Genomic DNA, 18,232 nt, shown 5'->3' with positions numbered 1-18,232 from the left:
TCAAAGTTCTTACCAGCAACATTCCTCACAGTCAAGATGAGGAGTGGTCTCTGTTTTGCCCACCAGGAATTCAGGCTGACACACATGCTAGGGAGTGCTGGCAAATACTGCAGTTTATCTGTTCTTTCATTCAACTGGCATTTATAGAGCACCTACTATACACTAGATGCTGACTAGGGGACAAGACAGTGGGGAGCCAAGTAGAAATGGTTCCTGCCTTCATGGAGATTCTAATCCAGAGTGAATATTTCAAAACCTGGGAACATCAATAATACTGTTAAGATATGTATATCAAATTGTCCTTACTGAATGACAAAGTGGTCTGATATACATTATCTATACATATATGTGTGTGTGTGTGTGTGTGTGTGTGTGTGTGTGTGTGTGTGTGTGTGTGTGTGTGTGTATCTCCCCACAGGAAACCACTACTATTTAGGAAATATGGTAAGTTATTTTTTAACTGGAAGGTTTAGTCAAGAACCCTCAACTATCACCTGTTTTGGCATTAGAATCAACTGACATTTATTGCCATTTGGACAGCTCCACTCAAAGGGTCAGTAACAACTTTACTGCTAAGTGTAAATCAGCATACATGCTGGAAAAAAATCTATAGAGCTCTTCCATTTAGTGAGCTCTGCTACATAGCCGGCATAATGGCATAACCATGTCACTACTCAGAGATCCAGATTATGCAACGTCAAGGAGAAATCTGACAAAGAAGTATGTATCTTCATATCTATGTATTTTTAAAGTCTACCAGAGTGTGTGAACTGAACAGAAGTTTGCCACCTCCCCCTCCCCCCTTTCCAAAAGACCACAGGAGAAAAGCATCAAAGGTTGTATCTTAATCTCTGACTTCAATACAACTATTCTTAAGGATCATTTTTCATAACTTACCATGGGTAAATTTTGTCCAGTAAGTACATGTTGTTTAAAGAACTATGAGAATTGGTGGTGAAATATCATTCATACAACTGATCAGGAATACTGTGTAGGGTGGTGCATAAGATATATAACAAGTAACAAAAGTGAAGTGAAATTATGTACCTTGTAGATACACAGTTCTATATCACATCTTGTTTTTAGCCATGGTTCACATACTGAGTTGCCCCAATTTCTTATCAGGTTTTGTAATACTGTTACCCAGTTCAGGTCATACAAATGGGGTGGGTGACTACACAGGTTGCCAGTCCTCCTAGGCTGCCCTCTGTCCCACACTAGAGCATAGCCCTCCTGGTGTTCAGTCCCTGGAGAGGGGTCATCTAAAGAGCCACCTCCATTGGGGGCTGCTACTGTTCTTTACACAGCTCACTGTTCCCACGGAAGCTTAAGGAATAAAAGATAGAAGAAAAAATTGGGGTGTTATACTTTATTCATTAAAAAGAATTTACTGGGCATCTATTATGTTAGACACTGGGACACGATGATAAATCTTACAGGTCCAGTGGAGCATGGGCTGGTGAAGAAAGCTAGCAATGAACAAGTAAACACACACACTAAACAACAACTTAAACTTGCCTTAGAATATAGTGAGATAGAATCGAAATAGCGTATCACTCTCTAAGCGTTTTCCCATCTACCAATGCATTCATCCGTCCATCCCTCTGTCCCTCTCTCCATCCATGTGTGTGTATGTGTTTACTTTCTCCTGGTTATAAAAATAGAAAAATAAAAAGTTCAGAAAATAAAGAGAAAAAAACCCCTCTCTGTTCAGAGGCATAATTTCATTACTATTTCAATTAAATTTCCTTAAATCATTTCACTTTTACCTCAGTTTTTACCTATTCGAGGATACTTTTGGGTGCCCAGAGGTCATTATTTCAGTGCCCATAACTCAAAAAGTTCTGGGAATCATCACACATATAAAACTCCAAGGTATTTTGGCTGCGACACGTTTCAATGATTGTTTTTTTTCTAGATATCTGTTTAAGAGGATGATACAATACGTATTTGAATAATAAAGCTTAATGTTGTAACACATGCATACCTGTTCCCCCAGGCAATAGTTTTAATTATCTGTACAAGTGGTAGCTTTCAGATTTAAAAAAAGACGGAAGAGTATAACATTCTTATCTCCACCCCCACCTTCTTAAAATAAATTAAATCAATAACAAGTGTGGGACACTTTTAATGACCTGAACTACTTAATTTCCAGGATCTTTAGACATGTCATCCATCACTGCAGTATGGAGGAAGACATCTCTTGAGTGTTCAGGGGGTTACTTAGGTTTTATTAATGCAAGATTTAGGGAATTTTAACAAGGTGAATTGTTTATTTGCCTTGACAGATTGGCTTACAATGCACTGGCCACATCTACAGCATGATCATTAATGACAAAAGACAGGCAAAAAGCTGTTTACACTGCAACATAGGGACGGGAATTAATCCTGCTCAGCCTCCCCAAACAGAGTTCTCCAAACAGATGATCACATTGCTTTACGTAAGATATACTGGCAAAAGCAATACAGAAAACTCCAGAAATCTGTGTGTAATTTACTTTGCTAAATTTTCGCTGAATATTCTCAAATAATATTTTCCATAAAACAATGACCAATATGTACTTTGGGATTTATAGTTTTAGAGAAGGCAGCATTGAGGGTTAGTTAAGCATTCAGTTATGTGGGCAGGCATATTTCCTAAGTTCTGTTTTAAAAGCTTGGGAGAAAAGAACTAATACTTCAGAGATACAGTAAAATATAGAAGAATTTACCTAATGTAACATATTATGTACAAATGACTGTCATCAGTTGGTACAGAGATGAAAAAGAGGAATTAAATCTTTTTGTTCATACACACGTGACCTTATTCATGAGAAACTGAACAGTAAGGCTGGACCTCACAACTGTTCCATTTACAACTTCTTCAGTTTCTTGAAAGGCTTTTGCTCTGAAGGAACTACCCCTTCTTGAAGCTGTACCCTGGATCATCCTATAGAATAAAGATGTCAGTTCGGTTTAAATCTCTCAACTTTGCTCAACAATAAGCTCCTAAGTTTTAAAAAATTAAATTTTTGAATATCAAATCCTATCTCTCTATTGTTTTAGATTGCTTATCTTTATTTTTGATTAATATCCATCCAATGATTAATCACTTTCATTCTTTAGAGAGGCAGTGTGGTGTAGGAAGTACGTGGGCTTTCAGGGAAGACTTGAGTTTGAATCCTTTCTCTTTCTATCTTAAAAGGTTATTGTGAGGATTAAATGTCTCCAAGAATCTCTGATACACAATTAGTGATGGATAGATGCTAATTCTCTTTTCTTTGAGTACTGTTGTTGTATGAATCCCCAACAACCTATTTTACCAATTTTGAAGTTTGGATTATTGTTCATCAAGCAAACAGAGCTTCTTGGCCCTCTATATTTCAGGTATCTTTTTGAGTATCAGATAAAAGCTGAGTATCCTGCTTGCTGGAAAACACACATACATCTATAATTGTGCTTTCAGTGGCAGGGGGTTTGCAGACCCCTGACAGCCCAGCCAAGAACACCGGCTTTTAGCTTAGACAGGGCAATAGCACTCACTGCTGGGCTCACTTTTCTTTGGCCTGGAGCCTGAGGCACTGTCGGCTGGTGCTGTGTGCCAGCTCCCCAAAGGGGACACGTTGGCCTTCTTGTTTCAGTTTTCTATCTCTTTGTCAATTAGAACCCCACTGGAGGGTATGCTGCCTTGCTATTAGAATTCATTAATGCCTTCAGCTCTGGGCTGAGTTGAAGACATTTGTCTGGCATTGAGGCTACTGTGGTAAAGGATTCTTTCTAATACACCAAAATCTATTGCTGCACTGATTCTAGAGAATAATTCATATTCATGATTTCCATGTCTTCTATATATTATTCTAAAATGCAGCAGTCAGTGGTGTGGAGGGTTCCCAAAATTAACAAAACATTAAGGAAAGTATGATTTTCCACTCTATCGTTGCTGGGTTAGAGTACAGCTGATGAAGCACTACCATGCTGCCCGTGTTATAAGAGGGGCATTCTGAACTGCAGGGTAGTGATGGGATCAGGCCCAGTGCTATCTACTTAATTACCCAATGACTCTGGTGGTGGAGTTTTGACGCTGCTCATCCCATTCCTGGATGCAAGTTGGCACACATGGCCTGTCAACTAATTTATACAGTAAAACATCAAGAATTCAAAATGAATGTGACAAGTTTGGAGAAAAAGCTAGAAATAAATCCCAATAAATTTTACAGGTATACACACAGAGTGAAATACTGTGAGAAACAGAATTAATTACCCAGATGCAAGACAGAGTAGCTATTTATGTGCGAGAGTCATGGGTCTCAAATGGTAGGTCTACAAGAACTGCTCCTTCCACATGGTATCAAATGAGCTGAACAGTTCTCTCACCCCACTTAAGGTGATATTATCAAGCAACCCCTGCCACCACAAAAGAGAAATAAGAATAAACCTAGGAAGAGCTAGAGGCAAGCAATGAAAATAACTAAAAGATTTCAAAATAGTTGCCATAAAAACAAGTCATCCAATATTGGGTATGAAGAATGGAACCAGGCAGTGGAAAGTCAAGGGGATAATGATCTTTAAGTTAACTAACTGTTCTGTTAAGGAAGGTGGCCACTGGTTATCCAGCATTTTCAAAGCTGCTGGAACAAGAAGAAAGTACTGTCAAAAGCAGCAAGGAAGGAGTCATTTTCTAATTGAAGCATGTGCAATAAAAGTAGTAAAAGTGACACAGTATGAAAAGAACAGGCACTGAAGAGTATCAAAATATGCTGGACTCTTTAATAGACTTGCAGATTGGAGATGGCATAGAATTAACAGAGAAATGCCCTAAAGAAACTTCCATCCAATCTGTCACTTAGGAATACAAGAAGACCAAAAATCAGGTTATTATGATGGTACACGTAGGAAATGGGGTTAAATGAAAGAACTGTTACAGGTGTGTGATAGGCTGCTTGACATACTTCGATATTACTACATCCAACTCTGATAAATAGCAAAACTGGGCAAAGAGTGTATTTTGTAAAAAACAAACAAAACAATTTTTCTTTACACAATGCTACTCACTCTTGTAAGAATAAATGACTTTCTCTAAAGCAGACCAGATATTTCCTCAGAAATATCACTTTAAATGAAGAATTTAAAAAAAATTAAACTCTATGAAAGCATTTATAAAAAACTTACTGCATGGGGCAGAAAAACAACAGCATTACCACCAACAGCCCCTGCAAGCTCAATGTTTACTCCAGAAGAAATGTTCTTTTTATTGAAAAGGTGCAATTATCATCATGTAACACAAATCACAAAATCCCAATTTTTCTACCTTATCAGCTTTATAAAATCATGTTCCCAAAGGATACCATTGATTAGTTGCACATGTTCTTTCTGTGACATCCCAAATACTTAATTGTCGGTTATCTTTTCTTCTTTGGTAAGTAAAATGTAGTCACAAAATTACAGAGGGACTTGTTCTGCCTTAACCTTCACGAGATGCCATCATGCAGTGGAAAACACTGGTAAAATATCACAGGATAACGCTGTCCGACAAGGGAGACATATAAACACTGTAATGATTTCCCACGAGTTTCCATTTTAGAAAATTGTCACTAAGGCGAGCATAAACGGTGACACATCTCCACTGAGAACACGGTGAAATCGAACGCTGGCATTCTAGTTAGGTCCAAACCTACCCAGCAGCCAATTATAACAGGAATGGAACATCTTGTTGAAAACTTGGACAAGACCACTTTGCTAACCTTCTAAGATCATAGCACAGGGCTGTGTTGTTTTCACTGATTTGATCCTTTTATTCCCTTTTACACACACACACACACACACACACACACACACACACACACGCTTCTTCCCATTGTCTATCAGGGTTGTTATAAACTGTAGGGAACCTCTTTGTCACAAAAGCTAAGGTATTGAACTAAGTCAAGAGGTTTACAAGAGCACGTTAAGCCCTTCCTCCATTCCATCTAGCTTGGTTTGAAATGTCCGGCTGTTGGGGTGACAAAGTTCACCACCGCAGCTTTTCCTCTCTTTACCAGGAAAGATGCTTCATACCATATCTACTTCAGAGATATGGCTAAAAACAGGGAGGGAGAAAAATCAATACCTCCTCACTGCAGTAACTGGGCTCAGTGTCACTGTCCTCTGGGACCCAAAACCTACGAACTCACAGAGGCTCTGTAGTCCTCAGTCTTCTACTTACCACTTCCCTGCACCTGGTCAAAATTTCACAAAATTTGAGTCATAATCAGGTTAGCAAAGGAACACTTTTAAAAAGTCAGCCAGTAGACAGATTTAAGAAGGATCGTGACCACCTAAAAAATAAAAATCAGATGTGCTCTGAAGAACCCACTGTACGATGCATCCCCCTTTTTGTGTGTGACACCATTTGCAAGATGCGTCTAGCCTGTACCTTGGTAAAAACTGCACTACTCAAGGAATTCAAATAGACACCTGCTGTGGTTTCACAGGGCTTTATAGATTATCTTGCAAGAAATCTGAGGACCTACACTAAACGCTGAATGCGGAAAAGGGCCTATTTAAAATAATAACGAATCTGTGCAAAGAAATAATATAATTTGGCCTAAGAAGATTTGAAAAAAAAAGGAATATCATTTCTGATAATGTGGCTAAAAGGAAAAAACTAACCATGGACAAAAGAAAGTGGAAAATCAATAGTCTTTGGAGCTATTTTAATATCAAAACTTACATTCTGTGTTTTTCTGGAATGTATTCATATAAAAGTATTCGTTTAGCATTTACTAACTACAAGCATTGTGTTGGGGACACAATGGTTAGCCCAACAAATATAGTCCTGTCCTCCCAGGGTTTACCATTGGGTAGGGAAGATGAATGCTGATTCACAGTAATGAATGTGAAATTACAAACTGAATTAGTACCTTAAAGGGGAGTAGCTAGTTTCCTTGATCATTAGTAACAAAGCACCCCTATTAACCTGTGGGGTGAAGGAGAGCTTCCCTGGGGATGTGACCCTTGAGCTGGGAGTTGAATGAGCTAATGAGAATAATGTGAGTAGGATATTCCAGTTTGTTCAAAGGCCTGTGGAAGGTAGAAGCATGACATTAAAAAAAACCCTTAAAGAAGGCTACAGAAAAAAATAAAGCTAAGCAATAAAATGGGGTCACCTAAGCTGGAGAGGTTAGGCAGGGCTTCTGGATCATGTGAAGGATTTTTTTTTCTTTTCTCTGTAGACTTGGGAGTCACTGAATGATCTTATGTGGGTGGGTGGTAGGTAGATGGGGTATCTCACTGTACATGACACCGTCTGATTTGTATTGTGACTACAACTAGAACAGTAGTAGTGTTAATCAGATCCAGGGACCATGCATTAAATCCTCTCTTTGGCTAACTCTAAACTGCGTCTTAACTAACCCACTGAGCTAATTTTAATGACTATATATTTTTCATTTCATATTTGGTTCCTTTTCAAACCTGGAAGCTCTATTTTTCTTAGAGTCTTAATCTTTTCTTATGCCCAGATTAAACGTTAATATATTAATTTGTTTCTGTTAGATTGTTATTTTACTTGCAGTTCTTTGGATCTAATCCTGCTGTTTTGTGTCTCTGTTCTCACTCATAGCTGTTTATTCCTGTAGTTTTCTATGTTTTGTAGTTTTGGTTCATAAGCTCATATTCAGAAAGGCTTTATCTGTGGGAATCTACTGCAGGCCAAGTTCTAGGTATGTCTTCCTTGAGTGGTTTTGCTTCTGCTCCTAGGAAGCAGATCCCTGACTGGGATCCTAGAGACATAATCAGCTTTAACTCAATGATAACATTAATTTTCTAGATTGGGGCTTCTGAGATTATGCAGGTACTGCAAATACTATCTATCTATCTATCTATCTATCTATCTATCTATCTATCTATCTAGGGATATAATCAGTTTTGAGACAATGGTAACATTAATTTTCTAGATTGGGGCTTCTGAGACTATGCAGGTACTGCAAATATTATTTATATATGTGTATGTGTGTATATATATATAAATATAAATATATATAACTCTGAACTCTCAGAAAACATGGTTAGGAAGCATTAGGAAAACCTCTGTCTATGCTCATGGATTTTTCACAGGCCAGGGGTCTCCAAAGTATATTACAGACATGTGGAGAGTTAAGCAAGATCATGAATTGTGATTCAGGAAAAAATATCAGAACTTCCATTTTTACTTACTTTTAATTAAAAAATAAAAAAACCTATCTTTTCTAATTTTTAGTATGTAGACTCACAGTACATGTGTAAGATTTATTATTAAATACACACATTTTGGAGTGTTATGCTGAAACATTTTTTATTGATAAGGATGTATGGTCCTACGCCAGTAGACCTGGCCTCTGAATATAATGTACTCAAGAGTTTATAATAGCCAAGCCAATAAGGCCCAATATATCCCTACCACAGTACTTGAAATAGTCTCTTTTATCCTTGTTTACCCTAAGGTAAACTATGTGAGGGCACAGCTCTATTATTGGAAATGCCCTTACCACCTCTTTTTAACTGGCCAACTCTAACTTATTTTTCAAGTTTCAGCTCTAGTGTCATTTCCCTTAGGAAACTTTCCCAAACCCTCAGGTTGGGCTGTTATCTTTTTGGGTGACAAAACAATCATTTCATTTGATGTAATGTTTAATACTGGGTTGTCATATTAACTTTCAACAATTTTAATCTACCAAATATGGTAATTTTCATGTAGGTTAGAACAACAATAACAACAATAATGTTTCATTTAATGTCTATTCTGTGCCAGGCTCCTTATCTTATTTCTCACAATACCATGAGATGTTTTCATTATCCAAATTCTACATATGAGGAATTTGGGGCTGAGAAAGGCTAAATCATTTGTGACAGTTTCTTAGAAGGTAAGGGGACTGTTGGGATTGGAACCCAGGTGTCTCTAGCTTCAAAACTACTGTTCAAATTATATATCGGTTCAGAGTCATTCATTCATTCATTTCCCAAATATTTCCTGACATTTACTGTATGCACAATAGCACTATGCTATATAGTTTAATTCTTTTCTTATTTAATTTTATTGGAATATTTCATCTTTCCCAATATTTTTCTATTCTATTTATAAACTTAATTTATTCCACAGATATATTTAAGGGAGCCATTGAAATTGGCTCAATTAAAATACATTCTTGGTTTTCCTTGGATTTTAAATTTATCTTAACATCTCAACTAATTCTTACAAATATATAAAGAATTTCAGACTAAGAAAGGCAACATATTCCATTAATCTTTCTATTAAAACAACAACAACAACAACAAAATGACTGGGTGCAGTGGCTCACACCTGTTATCCCAGAACTTTGGGAGGCCAAGGCGGGTGGATCACTTGAAGTCAGGAGTTCCAGATCAGCCTGGCCAACATGGAGAAACCCTGTGTCTACTAAAAACACAAAAAATTAGCTGAGTGAGGTGGCATGTGTCTGTGATCCCAACTACTTAGGTGGCTGAGGCACAAGAATCACTTGAACCCTGGAGGCAGAGGTTGCAGTAAGCCAAGATGGTACCAATGCACTCCAGCCTGGGCGACAGAGCGAGACTCTGTCTCAAAAAAAACAAAACAAAACAAAAAACAAAAGGATCTGGCCTCATAACATTTCAAAACCTGTTTGACAACTTCTGACTAGCTCAATTCTTTTCAGCAAATGACTGGGTACAATTACTTTAAAGTCACATATTATACATATTTGATCCATTTAAATTACCTGTGTATTGAATAAAAATGCACTTCAATTACACATAATAGATAATGCCAGGATTTATGGGGCATTTTCTTGATGATTTGATAGAAAAAAAATCCAAACAAATTTTAAAAACAATCATAGGCTGGGCACAGTGGCTCACACCTGTAATCCCAGCACTTTGGGAGGCTGAGGTGGGTGGATCACTTGAGGTCAGGAGCTCAAGACCAGCCTGGTCAACATGGTGAAACTCCGTCTCTACCAAAAATACAAAAATTAGTTGGGTGTGGTGGTGGGCACCTATAATCCTAACTACATGGGAGGCCAAGACAGGTGAATTGCTTGAACTCAGGAGGCAGAGGCTGCAGTAAGCCAAGATCGGGCCACTGCACTCCAGACAACAGAATGAGACTCTGTCTCAAAAATAAATAAATAAATATATACATACATACAACTACAAACTAGCTACGTACCTGTAAGTGAAACCTAAGATCAGGAGACTACGGTATTTAATATTACTGTTTTACAACAAGCGAACCAAAACAGATTTAATAATTCAAATAATGTGGTAAGACATTTAGTTAAATACAAGTTATAGAATGGGAGTGCTGCTTTACTACTTTATAGAAGAAACAGTAATCAGAACTAGGCTTATAAAATGTTCCCTATAGATAGCCTTAGGAGACTGGTTTTTAATAAAAGATTTACAATTAGCACAGCCCATATGTGTTGATGAACTGATGTTTTTTAAAGTTTTTAAGGTGCTTTAAAACAATTTGCTCTCTCAGGGCCCTTAAACATTCCCCCAACTACCTGGTTTATTTCAGCATTCTCTTTTTTTACATACTGTACACTTTGACCCAGCTCCAGGACAGCTGGATTTCAAGTGGTATAGTCTAGCTAGATGAGGCCTCTCTAGGGATACACATTCTTACTGTACTATAGTTCAGACAGAGTATACTAGGCTAACATCATTTTTTTTAAATGAAGACTTCCAACACCATTTTATATTTGGTCAGTTATAACACTACATTTAGTCACCTGTTTAAATGCTACAGTAATGTAATTGATGTTTTACATGGATTTAGGAACCCTCAATGAGCAAACTTCAAAGTGCACAGTAGTTAGTGGGAAAATAGTGGGAGATGGTTAGAGTGTGACAACAGACTTAATTATAAGATGTGTAGCTAGTCCTCAGAGAAACAATGTATGAAAAGTGGCCCTTGTGGAGATGGCTCATAGGCTATAAAATAAAAAACATCTGTAAAGAAAGTTAGGAGGAGGTGCTTGGCCTCTTGGCTGCAACAAAAAATACAGTCAATGAAATTGTTCACTAAAATACACAGGGAGGAACAGTAGCCTACTGGGACAGAACACAATAGCAAGAAAGATGAGAAATTAGGGCTATCTACACATGGCTGGTAAGGACTACACAGGGGGTCCACGCTGGAACCTGTTCTCTGAGTTCAGGGAAAGAGGAACATATGTACCCTAGCCCTTCTCCCAAATCTAACACTGAAATGAATCCTTCTATCACTTGGGAGCTGAATTACAGACATTTATTCAGGGACATATACCCAAGAATGAATATGCCCCTTTCTGGGAGTTTTCCAGATTACACCAGTCTTTTTGCACCTATGCAAGATCCAGTCTTCTCTTCTTCTTTACTAATGGAATACCAACTTTCTTGGGGTGTGTGGCAAGCTGCCAAGCTAAAAATAACAAAGAACAATATCAAAAACTGACGAAAATAATATATCCTGCCTCACTCTTCCCCCAACATTTCCCATCAACAACGCTCCCGCGCCCCCAATGCCCCCAGCCCCGCCCGCACCCCATCCCTTAGCATGTGACACAGATCTAACCAACAAAAATGTCACAAGAAGTGACTGGATGGGAAAAGTCAAAAAGCTTCCTTAAAATGACTGGTCAGGCTGCAGTGGCCCCCATCTTTTTGCTCATGTCTCTCCCCTTTCCTCCTTCCACTTGGCTAGAATATGGGCATGGTCTTTGAGCTTAGTTGCCATCTTGTAATTATGAGGAAAAGGCCAAAAGAACCAAGGAGATGCAGTCCTTGATAATCTTGAGCCAGTGAGCCAAAACTCACAATTACCTACCACTTTCCTTCTCAGTGATTAAGGTTAAAATTCACTTTTAGTTAAGCCCTTGGATTTGGCTTGTTACCTATGGTAGAACACATAAACCCCTGATAGAGCCCTCATGCCTCTGCAGATTGTAAAGTCCTGTTTTTAGCCCATAGGACAGAATACTAAGTAGCATTATTGATACAAAAAGAGAGAGAAAGAGCAAAGAAAAAGGAATTTTGATATTCTATTTTTAATTTACTGCTTTAGTACTGGGTAGAATACTTAGGGGAAAAAAGAAAACATAATGCTGATATGTTATTTTTAATTTACTACTTTTAAAAAGTCCATAACACAAAGAATAGCATATGAAAAATAAAAATGCAATTAGGTTCATGCACAGTCTATAAAAAGAAAAGGCCTAATACATGAAAAATTTGTAAACCTAACCCAGCAGGTACCAAGAACACCCATTATAGGACAGTAAAGAAATCAAGAATATAGGTAATGAGATGAACCTAAACAAAGAAAAATGTAAGCTGATTATCTAGAAAAATATCCTCCCAAATTGGATCTTTTAAACAAATCATAGACTGTATCCCCAGGAAATGGAGTGTTCTGTTAAACTAACTTTACAAAAGAATGGCCAAACCACTGTAGAATGAGCCACAGGGAATAATTTAGCATTGGCTGGTGGAAAAAAAAATACAATTCTACTTTAATAGGTCTTTTTAATCACAAATTTTATGATGATTTAACAGCCTTCCATTAAGAGCAATTAAAGGGAGATAGCAAGGATTTACACTAATATTCTAACAAGTTAAAAATGACTTCATACCTCTTCGAGCAAACGTTTTCTATCTTGAAGTTCTTAGCTAAGTTTGAGGGAGATATACTAATTTATTAAAAAATAAAAAGCTGGAAGATGTGCCTCTGGTGTCTCAGGATAAAATTTGTGAATTCATTTCTCCTCCCTGCCTATGGTTATCCCTAGTATACCCCGACTAAGGAGCCAGATATCACTGGGGCTGGGCAGAGGTTCAGGAGACACAAAGGTACTCCTAAAAGCAATGGAGAAACCAACAACCTAGATAGCTTGTCAGGCCTACATATTAACCACTCTAGTTGGCCAAACTGTACCAGGCAGTGGTCTACTCAACCACCCTCACCTCAGTCTGTTCCAACTGTGTCCTGGAAAGCAGGGTAGGGAACTACCTGGGAACACCTGACAGGCATGCTCCTTTTTCCTGAATAATTTAAATAGCTCATTAAAGAAAGAGAACATTTTCTTACATGGTTTTATTTACATTATGATTAATTTCTCTTTAAAAAGCTTGTGTTTTATACGTAATCCACTTGTGTTATAACTTCCTAGCCCCTTAATGCATGCACACAGGCCAAAGAAAGTATTTGTTCCATAGACTTGGTATGCAAACTCATTTATTCAGATCTTAAAAGCACTATCTCTGTGGGCCAATAAGTTCCGACAAAGGCCTTCTGTGCAATGGTGTTGCTCCCTTACTACTAGTGAGACTTCCAATCCACTGACCCAGTACTTTCTGACTCCCATTAGCCCCCCTCTAAATTTTCTGCCCTCTTGTCCAGCTTAAGGAGCTGTGATCTACCATCAGAATAAGTCCCCTGAACCAACCTCAAACCCATCAACTCCTCTTCCTCTGCTGTACTCGGAACAGCTCAGTTCTGGCTGAATCCCAGCAATCTCTCATTCATGCCTTAACCTAAGCTGCTAAACACTGAGAAAAATTACAGAATACAAAAAAGACTGGTTTCACTTTAAATTTAAGCTTTTATCCTCAATATATGGTCCAGAAATCTTGTTACTTTTCTCTAGAACAGTAGTTCTCAAACTGTAGCCAGCATCAGAATCACTTAGAGGGCTTGTTAAAACAGTTTGCTTGGTCCAACTGAAAGAGGTTTTGATCTAGCTGGTCTTTGGTGGGGCCTAAGAATTTGCATTTCAAATAAGTTACCAAGTTTCCAGGTGATGCTGAAGCTAGTGGTCCAGGAACCACACTCGAAAACTACTTCGCTAGAAGAATCAGCCTTTACCCATTTTCAAAACTTATCCTCTTCTTTTATCTCCCTCATCCCTTCCTCCACCCACTCTCCCAGCTGATAACCACTCTTCACACTTCAAAGAGAATGCAGAAGCCACCTGGCTTGATCCTCCTCATCTTCATCCCAACAACTCTACCTATACTGCACTTCCATCAATCTTCTCTTTCTTCTGCTACAGTGGAGAAAACGTCCTTCCTTCCATCAGAAGCCAATTCCTATATCTCTGCTCTGGCTCTCAGCCCACCCCTTGACTTTCTCAAGTATTTCTTTCTTTTTTTTTTTTTTTGAGACGGAGTCTCGCTCTGTCGCCCAGGCTGGAGTGCAGTGGCCGGATCTCAGCTCACTGCAAGCTCCGCCTCCCGGGTTCACGCCATTCTCCTGCCTCAGCCTCCCAAGTAGCTGGGACTACAAGCGCCTGCCACCTCGCCCAGCTAGTTTTTTGTATTTTTTTAGTAGAGACGGGGTTTCACTGTGTTAGCCAGGATGGTCTCGATCTCCTGACCTCGTGATCCACCCGTCTCGGCCTCCCAAAGTGCTGGGATTACAGGCTTGAGCCACCGCGCCCGGCCTCAAGTATTTATTTCTTTAGTTATTTTGCTCTTCTTTCTCCTAGCTATTCACTAATTCCATCCATCCATCCACCCACCCATCCACCTCCTATCCATGCATTTACCTATCTACCTATTCACCCTTCCATCTCTGCTGAACCATTCCTATCAGCACATAAACATGCACTCTCACTGTAAAACAACAGGAAAAAAAATCCCTCAGAGGCTACAGCCCATTTCTCTGCTCTTCATGGCAAAAGTTTCCAAGAGTGTTCTACAGATGCTGTTTCCCTTTCTTATCTTCAGTTCATTCACTCTTTCATGCTCTGCAAATTGGCTTCGGCTTCCACCATCCTCAGCTTGCCATGGCCACAGGTCTCTTTTGGGTTGCTAAATCACTGCTAACTTCACCTTATTCAGCTTCTGAGCGGTCACCACTCACCCTGACAGCCACCCTCCCACTTCTCTCTTTTTTTTTTTTTTCTGTGACTCTTCGGGTTTGTTTCAGATCACATTCTCACTCTCCTTTGTAGCCTCTTCCTTTTCTATCTGACCTCAGAATGTTGGGACTCTTCAAGGCTTAGCCAGCACCCTCTCCCTAAGTCCACCAACTGCCATGGATTTTACAACCATAAGGCTGATGAGGTAAAAATTCACATCTTCAGGCTAGACTTCTTGTCTGGGATCCAGACTCATCAAAACTAAGTATCTATTTAAAATCTCCACTTGAATTTCTTACAGATATCTGCAATTCAAAATGTTCAAAGCAGAACTCAGTATTTCTTTGAACAAAAATAAAAAAACCTGCCACTCCATGACCCATCACTGTCCACTTTCCTCATCTCTGCCAAAGATGGCCGCATCCATCCAGCTGCTTCCTTTCTCTCACCTCTGACAACCAGGCTATCACAGCATCCTCTGGAGCTCCTCTCCCACTCATTCTCACTCTCTGATAACCTCTTTCTTGCTCCCTTATTTGTTTCCTTCAGAGTGCTAGCAATTATTTCCTTGATGGGTTTACTTGGCTTTTGTCCACTCAACTCCAGCTCCAAGAGGGCAGGGCTGAGTCTGCCGAATCATCACTGTATCTCTGCAGCCAAGAAAGGGCTCTGAATGCATGAGGGTTACTCCAGAGGCAGAATCAGGGCCAAGAAAGGTTAAATACTGAGAAAGCAAACTCTGGCTAGTTTAAAGAGAAAGGTCAAAGCTGAAGTCTCATGGAATGCTCTGCTTTGGAAGGCAATAGGTGCCACTGCAGCAAGTGTCTGACCCAAAGCAGCTGGAGGCCCAGTTCACATGAATGCTGAAGCAAGAACTTAGAGACTGATAGGAAATTAAGCAAGGGATTTACTGAGGAAACAATAATAACATCTAACATCTTCAAAACGTTTTATGGCTTGCTAAGTGGCCTCACATACAATGGGTCGCTTAATCCTCTCAACTACCTTTGAGGTAGATAAGCTCAAGAGCACTTTATAGATGGAAAAACTGACTCTGAGATGTTAAATGACTTGCATTTCTTCCTAATAAACCAAGTCCAGATCCACCAAGTGAACAATCGCTGTGTCTTTGGGCAGGAGAGTTGAGAACCCAGGTCTTGCACTCTCCCTGAAGTGCTCCTAAGAGACCTTCTCTCACCACCTTCTGGTCCTTCAGTGGTCAGCTGCTCCCCTTCATCCTCTGGTCCAGAGCAGGACTCACAGTGCCTCTCTCAAGCTCTGGTGAAAGGCCATGCTGTGGCTGACTATGTACATAAGACTCAACCAAGGAGGATGCCACAGGGAAATAAACAAACATGGTCATGACATGAGATGACATGGGTACAAGTTACCAACAAAATAAGCCATTGTTCATCTAAATCTTGGGAAAAATAATCCAAACAGAACAGTAATGCTCTCGCTTTGTGTCAAATGGATTCTGCTACCCAAAGAAGTCCCTCTTTGACCACTTTATTATGGCTCACAACAATCTCAACTTCAATAAGGACAAAAAAGAGAAATTAAAAACAGCTTGTTCACTACACTTTTTTTTCTTTATTTGTTTTTTCATTTGTTCACTATACTTTTTAATGCATAAGGAAAAATGCAGGCCGAAAATTAGGTTAATTTGTCTTTAATTTTTAAATACTATTATCCTAATAAGTGCTAAAAACTCATGTCAAAATTGCAAACATTTCCTAAGTTTTTTTACACAGCCCACTATGTCTTCATTTCTAGAAGAGGAAAATAGCTACTCACTAAAGCAATCTGTCTTGAGTACAATTTTGCAACTGGAATATAACTGAGTCAGACAGCAACCTGAACTCTGTTAAAACATAACTTTGAATAATGCAGTGAGAAGAAGCCTCCCAACTGTGATAACTTTTCTTGTTTTGTCTCACTGATATTTCCTTATGAGGGTGTTTGGGTCAGAGTAAGCTCCTGAGGACTGATCTGACATTCCCTTTGAAACTAATTACATTAAACAGCAGGTGCCCACTTCAAGTTTGAGGAGAACGCAAGACGTTCAGGGAATTCAGTGCAGTTGGGGTTAATGCTCTCATTTTTCAGGAGCTTCTTTAAGCTTAGATAGCCTCTGCTCCATTAACTGTGTCATTTATTTAAAGAAAAAAGAAGGATCAATCTGAGACACTGAAGTTTAAAAGTATAAAATGCAGTGAGGTTTTTTTTTGGTTTTTGTTTTTGTTTTTGCTGTATTTTAGCTACCCTAAGAATATACTCTGAAATGCCTACATACCTTTAAGTACATAATGCGTTAGCTAATCATATTTTCAGGGAAAAATCTGCTATTCAAGTTACAGATTCCAACAGATTGTTGTGACGATCATATGACACATAAAAGGGGAGCAAGCTACAGAGAGAAGAGTGATAGATCTGTGTCTGTGACTGAACTCCCTATCAGTAAACCCAGTTTTGATAGAATAGGCATTTCTTCACTAATTAATACAAATAAGGATTACTCTGGAAAAAAACATTGATGCTGATGTTACAGTAAACCAACAGATATCCATTATTCTTTAGTGGCCTTCTGTTAGTATCTGATGACTATCACAATAATGTGAATATTTAGCAAACCTAAAAGCACACCTTTTCAAACATACCAACTTCACTCTAAATATAAACAGAAGCAATACAGTCATAGTTTAAGAATATTTGCTCACTGTCTGGGAAACACAGTGAGACCTTATCTCTACAAAATTTTTAAAAAATTAACAGGGCATGGTTGTACACACCTATAGTCCTACCTACTCAGGCAGCTAAGGCAGGAGGATTGCTTGAGCCCAGGAGGTCGAGGCTGCAGTGAGCTATGATCTTGCCACTGCACTCCAGCCAGGGCAACAAGGTGAGACCCTGTTGTTTCAACAACAACAACAAAAAGTGTTCATTACTTTGTTGGTTATATTTGAAGGATTTTGATAAAGTCTGAATAGCCAGGCATTCTAACACTGTAAGCTAACTCTGAGTCCTGGAGTAAAAGTCTGCTCTCATCAGTGACTCCAATGGAGTTGATTTTGAAATAAATATAGTCTAAGGTAAATGGTTTATATTTTATGCAGATGGCATATGGTATAAGTAAATATTCAAAAATGCTTAAAAATCACAGGTTCTAAGTGTCTTAAGACAGAGAAAGAACAAAAGAGAAGAGAAATTATAAGGTACCCTTTAGTTATGCAAAAGTAAATGAGAATATGCAAAATTTAAATTATATTCCATTTAAGAGAAAAAAAGGAAGGAATAGAAGGAAAGAATAATCAAAATACAATCTAAATTGTTGCACTTGCAAAAAAAAGGCTGAAAAAGCTCACTTGAGAATATGTCTCATTTACTTCCAT

The 18,232-nt window shown here is 38.7% G+C and overlaps 1 protein-coding gene across 11 annotated transcripts in view; it reads right to left on the bottom strand.

The window, feature by feature from the left end:
• Positions 1–18,232, bottom strand: part of SNX24 (sorting nexin 24) — a 192,001-nt gene that overhangs the window by 23,863 nt on the left and 149,906 nt on the right. For 2 of the 11 annotated variants that reach the window (XR_012414035.1, XR_012414036.1), the window contains one exon: positions 1,519–1,648. The exons of 7 other annotated variants lie outside the window; for them this stretch is intronic. Coding sequence is in view for 1 of the 4 variants with exons in the window: in XM_073994099.1 (XP_073850200.1) it covers positions 2,897–2,929 (33 nt within the window). In the remaining 3 variants the exon portion in view is untranslated. Of the gene's footprint in view, positions 1–1,518; positions 1,649–1,769; positions 1,923–2,779; positions 2,930–18,232 lie in introns of those variants that run through there. 2 more of the 11 variants (XM_073994098.1, XM_073994099.1) reach the window with 2 other exon arrangements.

This window comes from Macaca fascicularis, chromosome 6 (assembly GCF_037993035.2).
Source record: "Macaca fascicularis isolate 582-1 chromosome 6, T2T-MFA8v1.1".
In the NCBI taxonomy this organism is placed as follows: Eukaryota; Metazoa; Chordata; class Mammalia; order Primates; family Cercopithecidae; genus Macaca; species Macaca fascicularis.
This window is presented reverse-complemented; position numbering and strand designations above follow the sequence as displayed.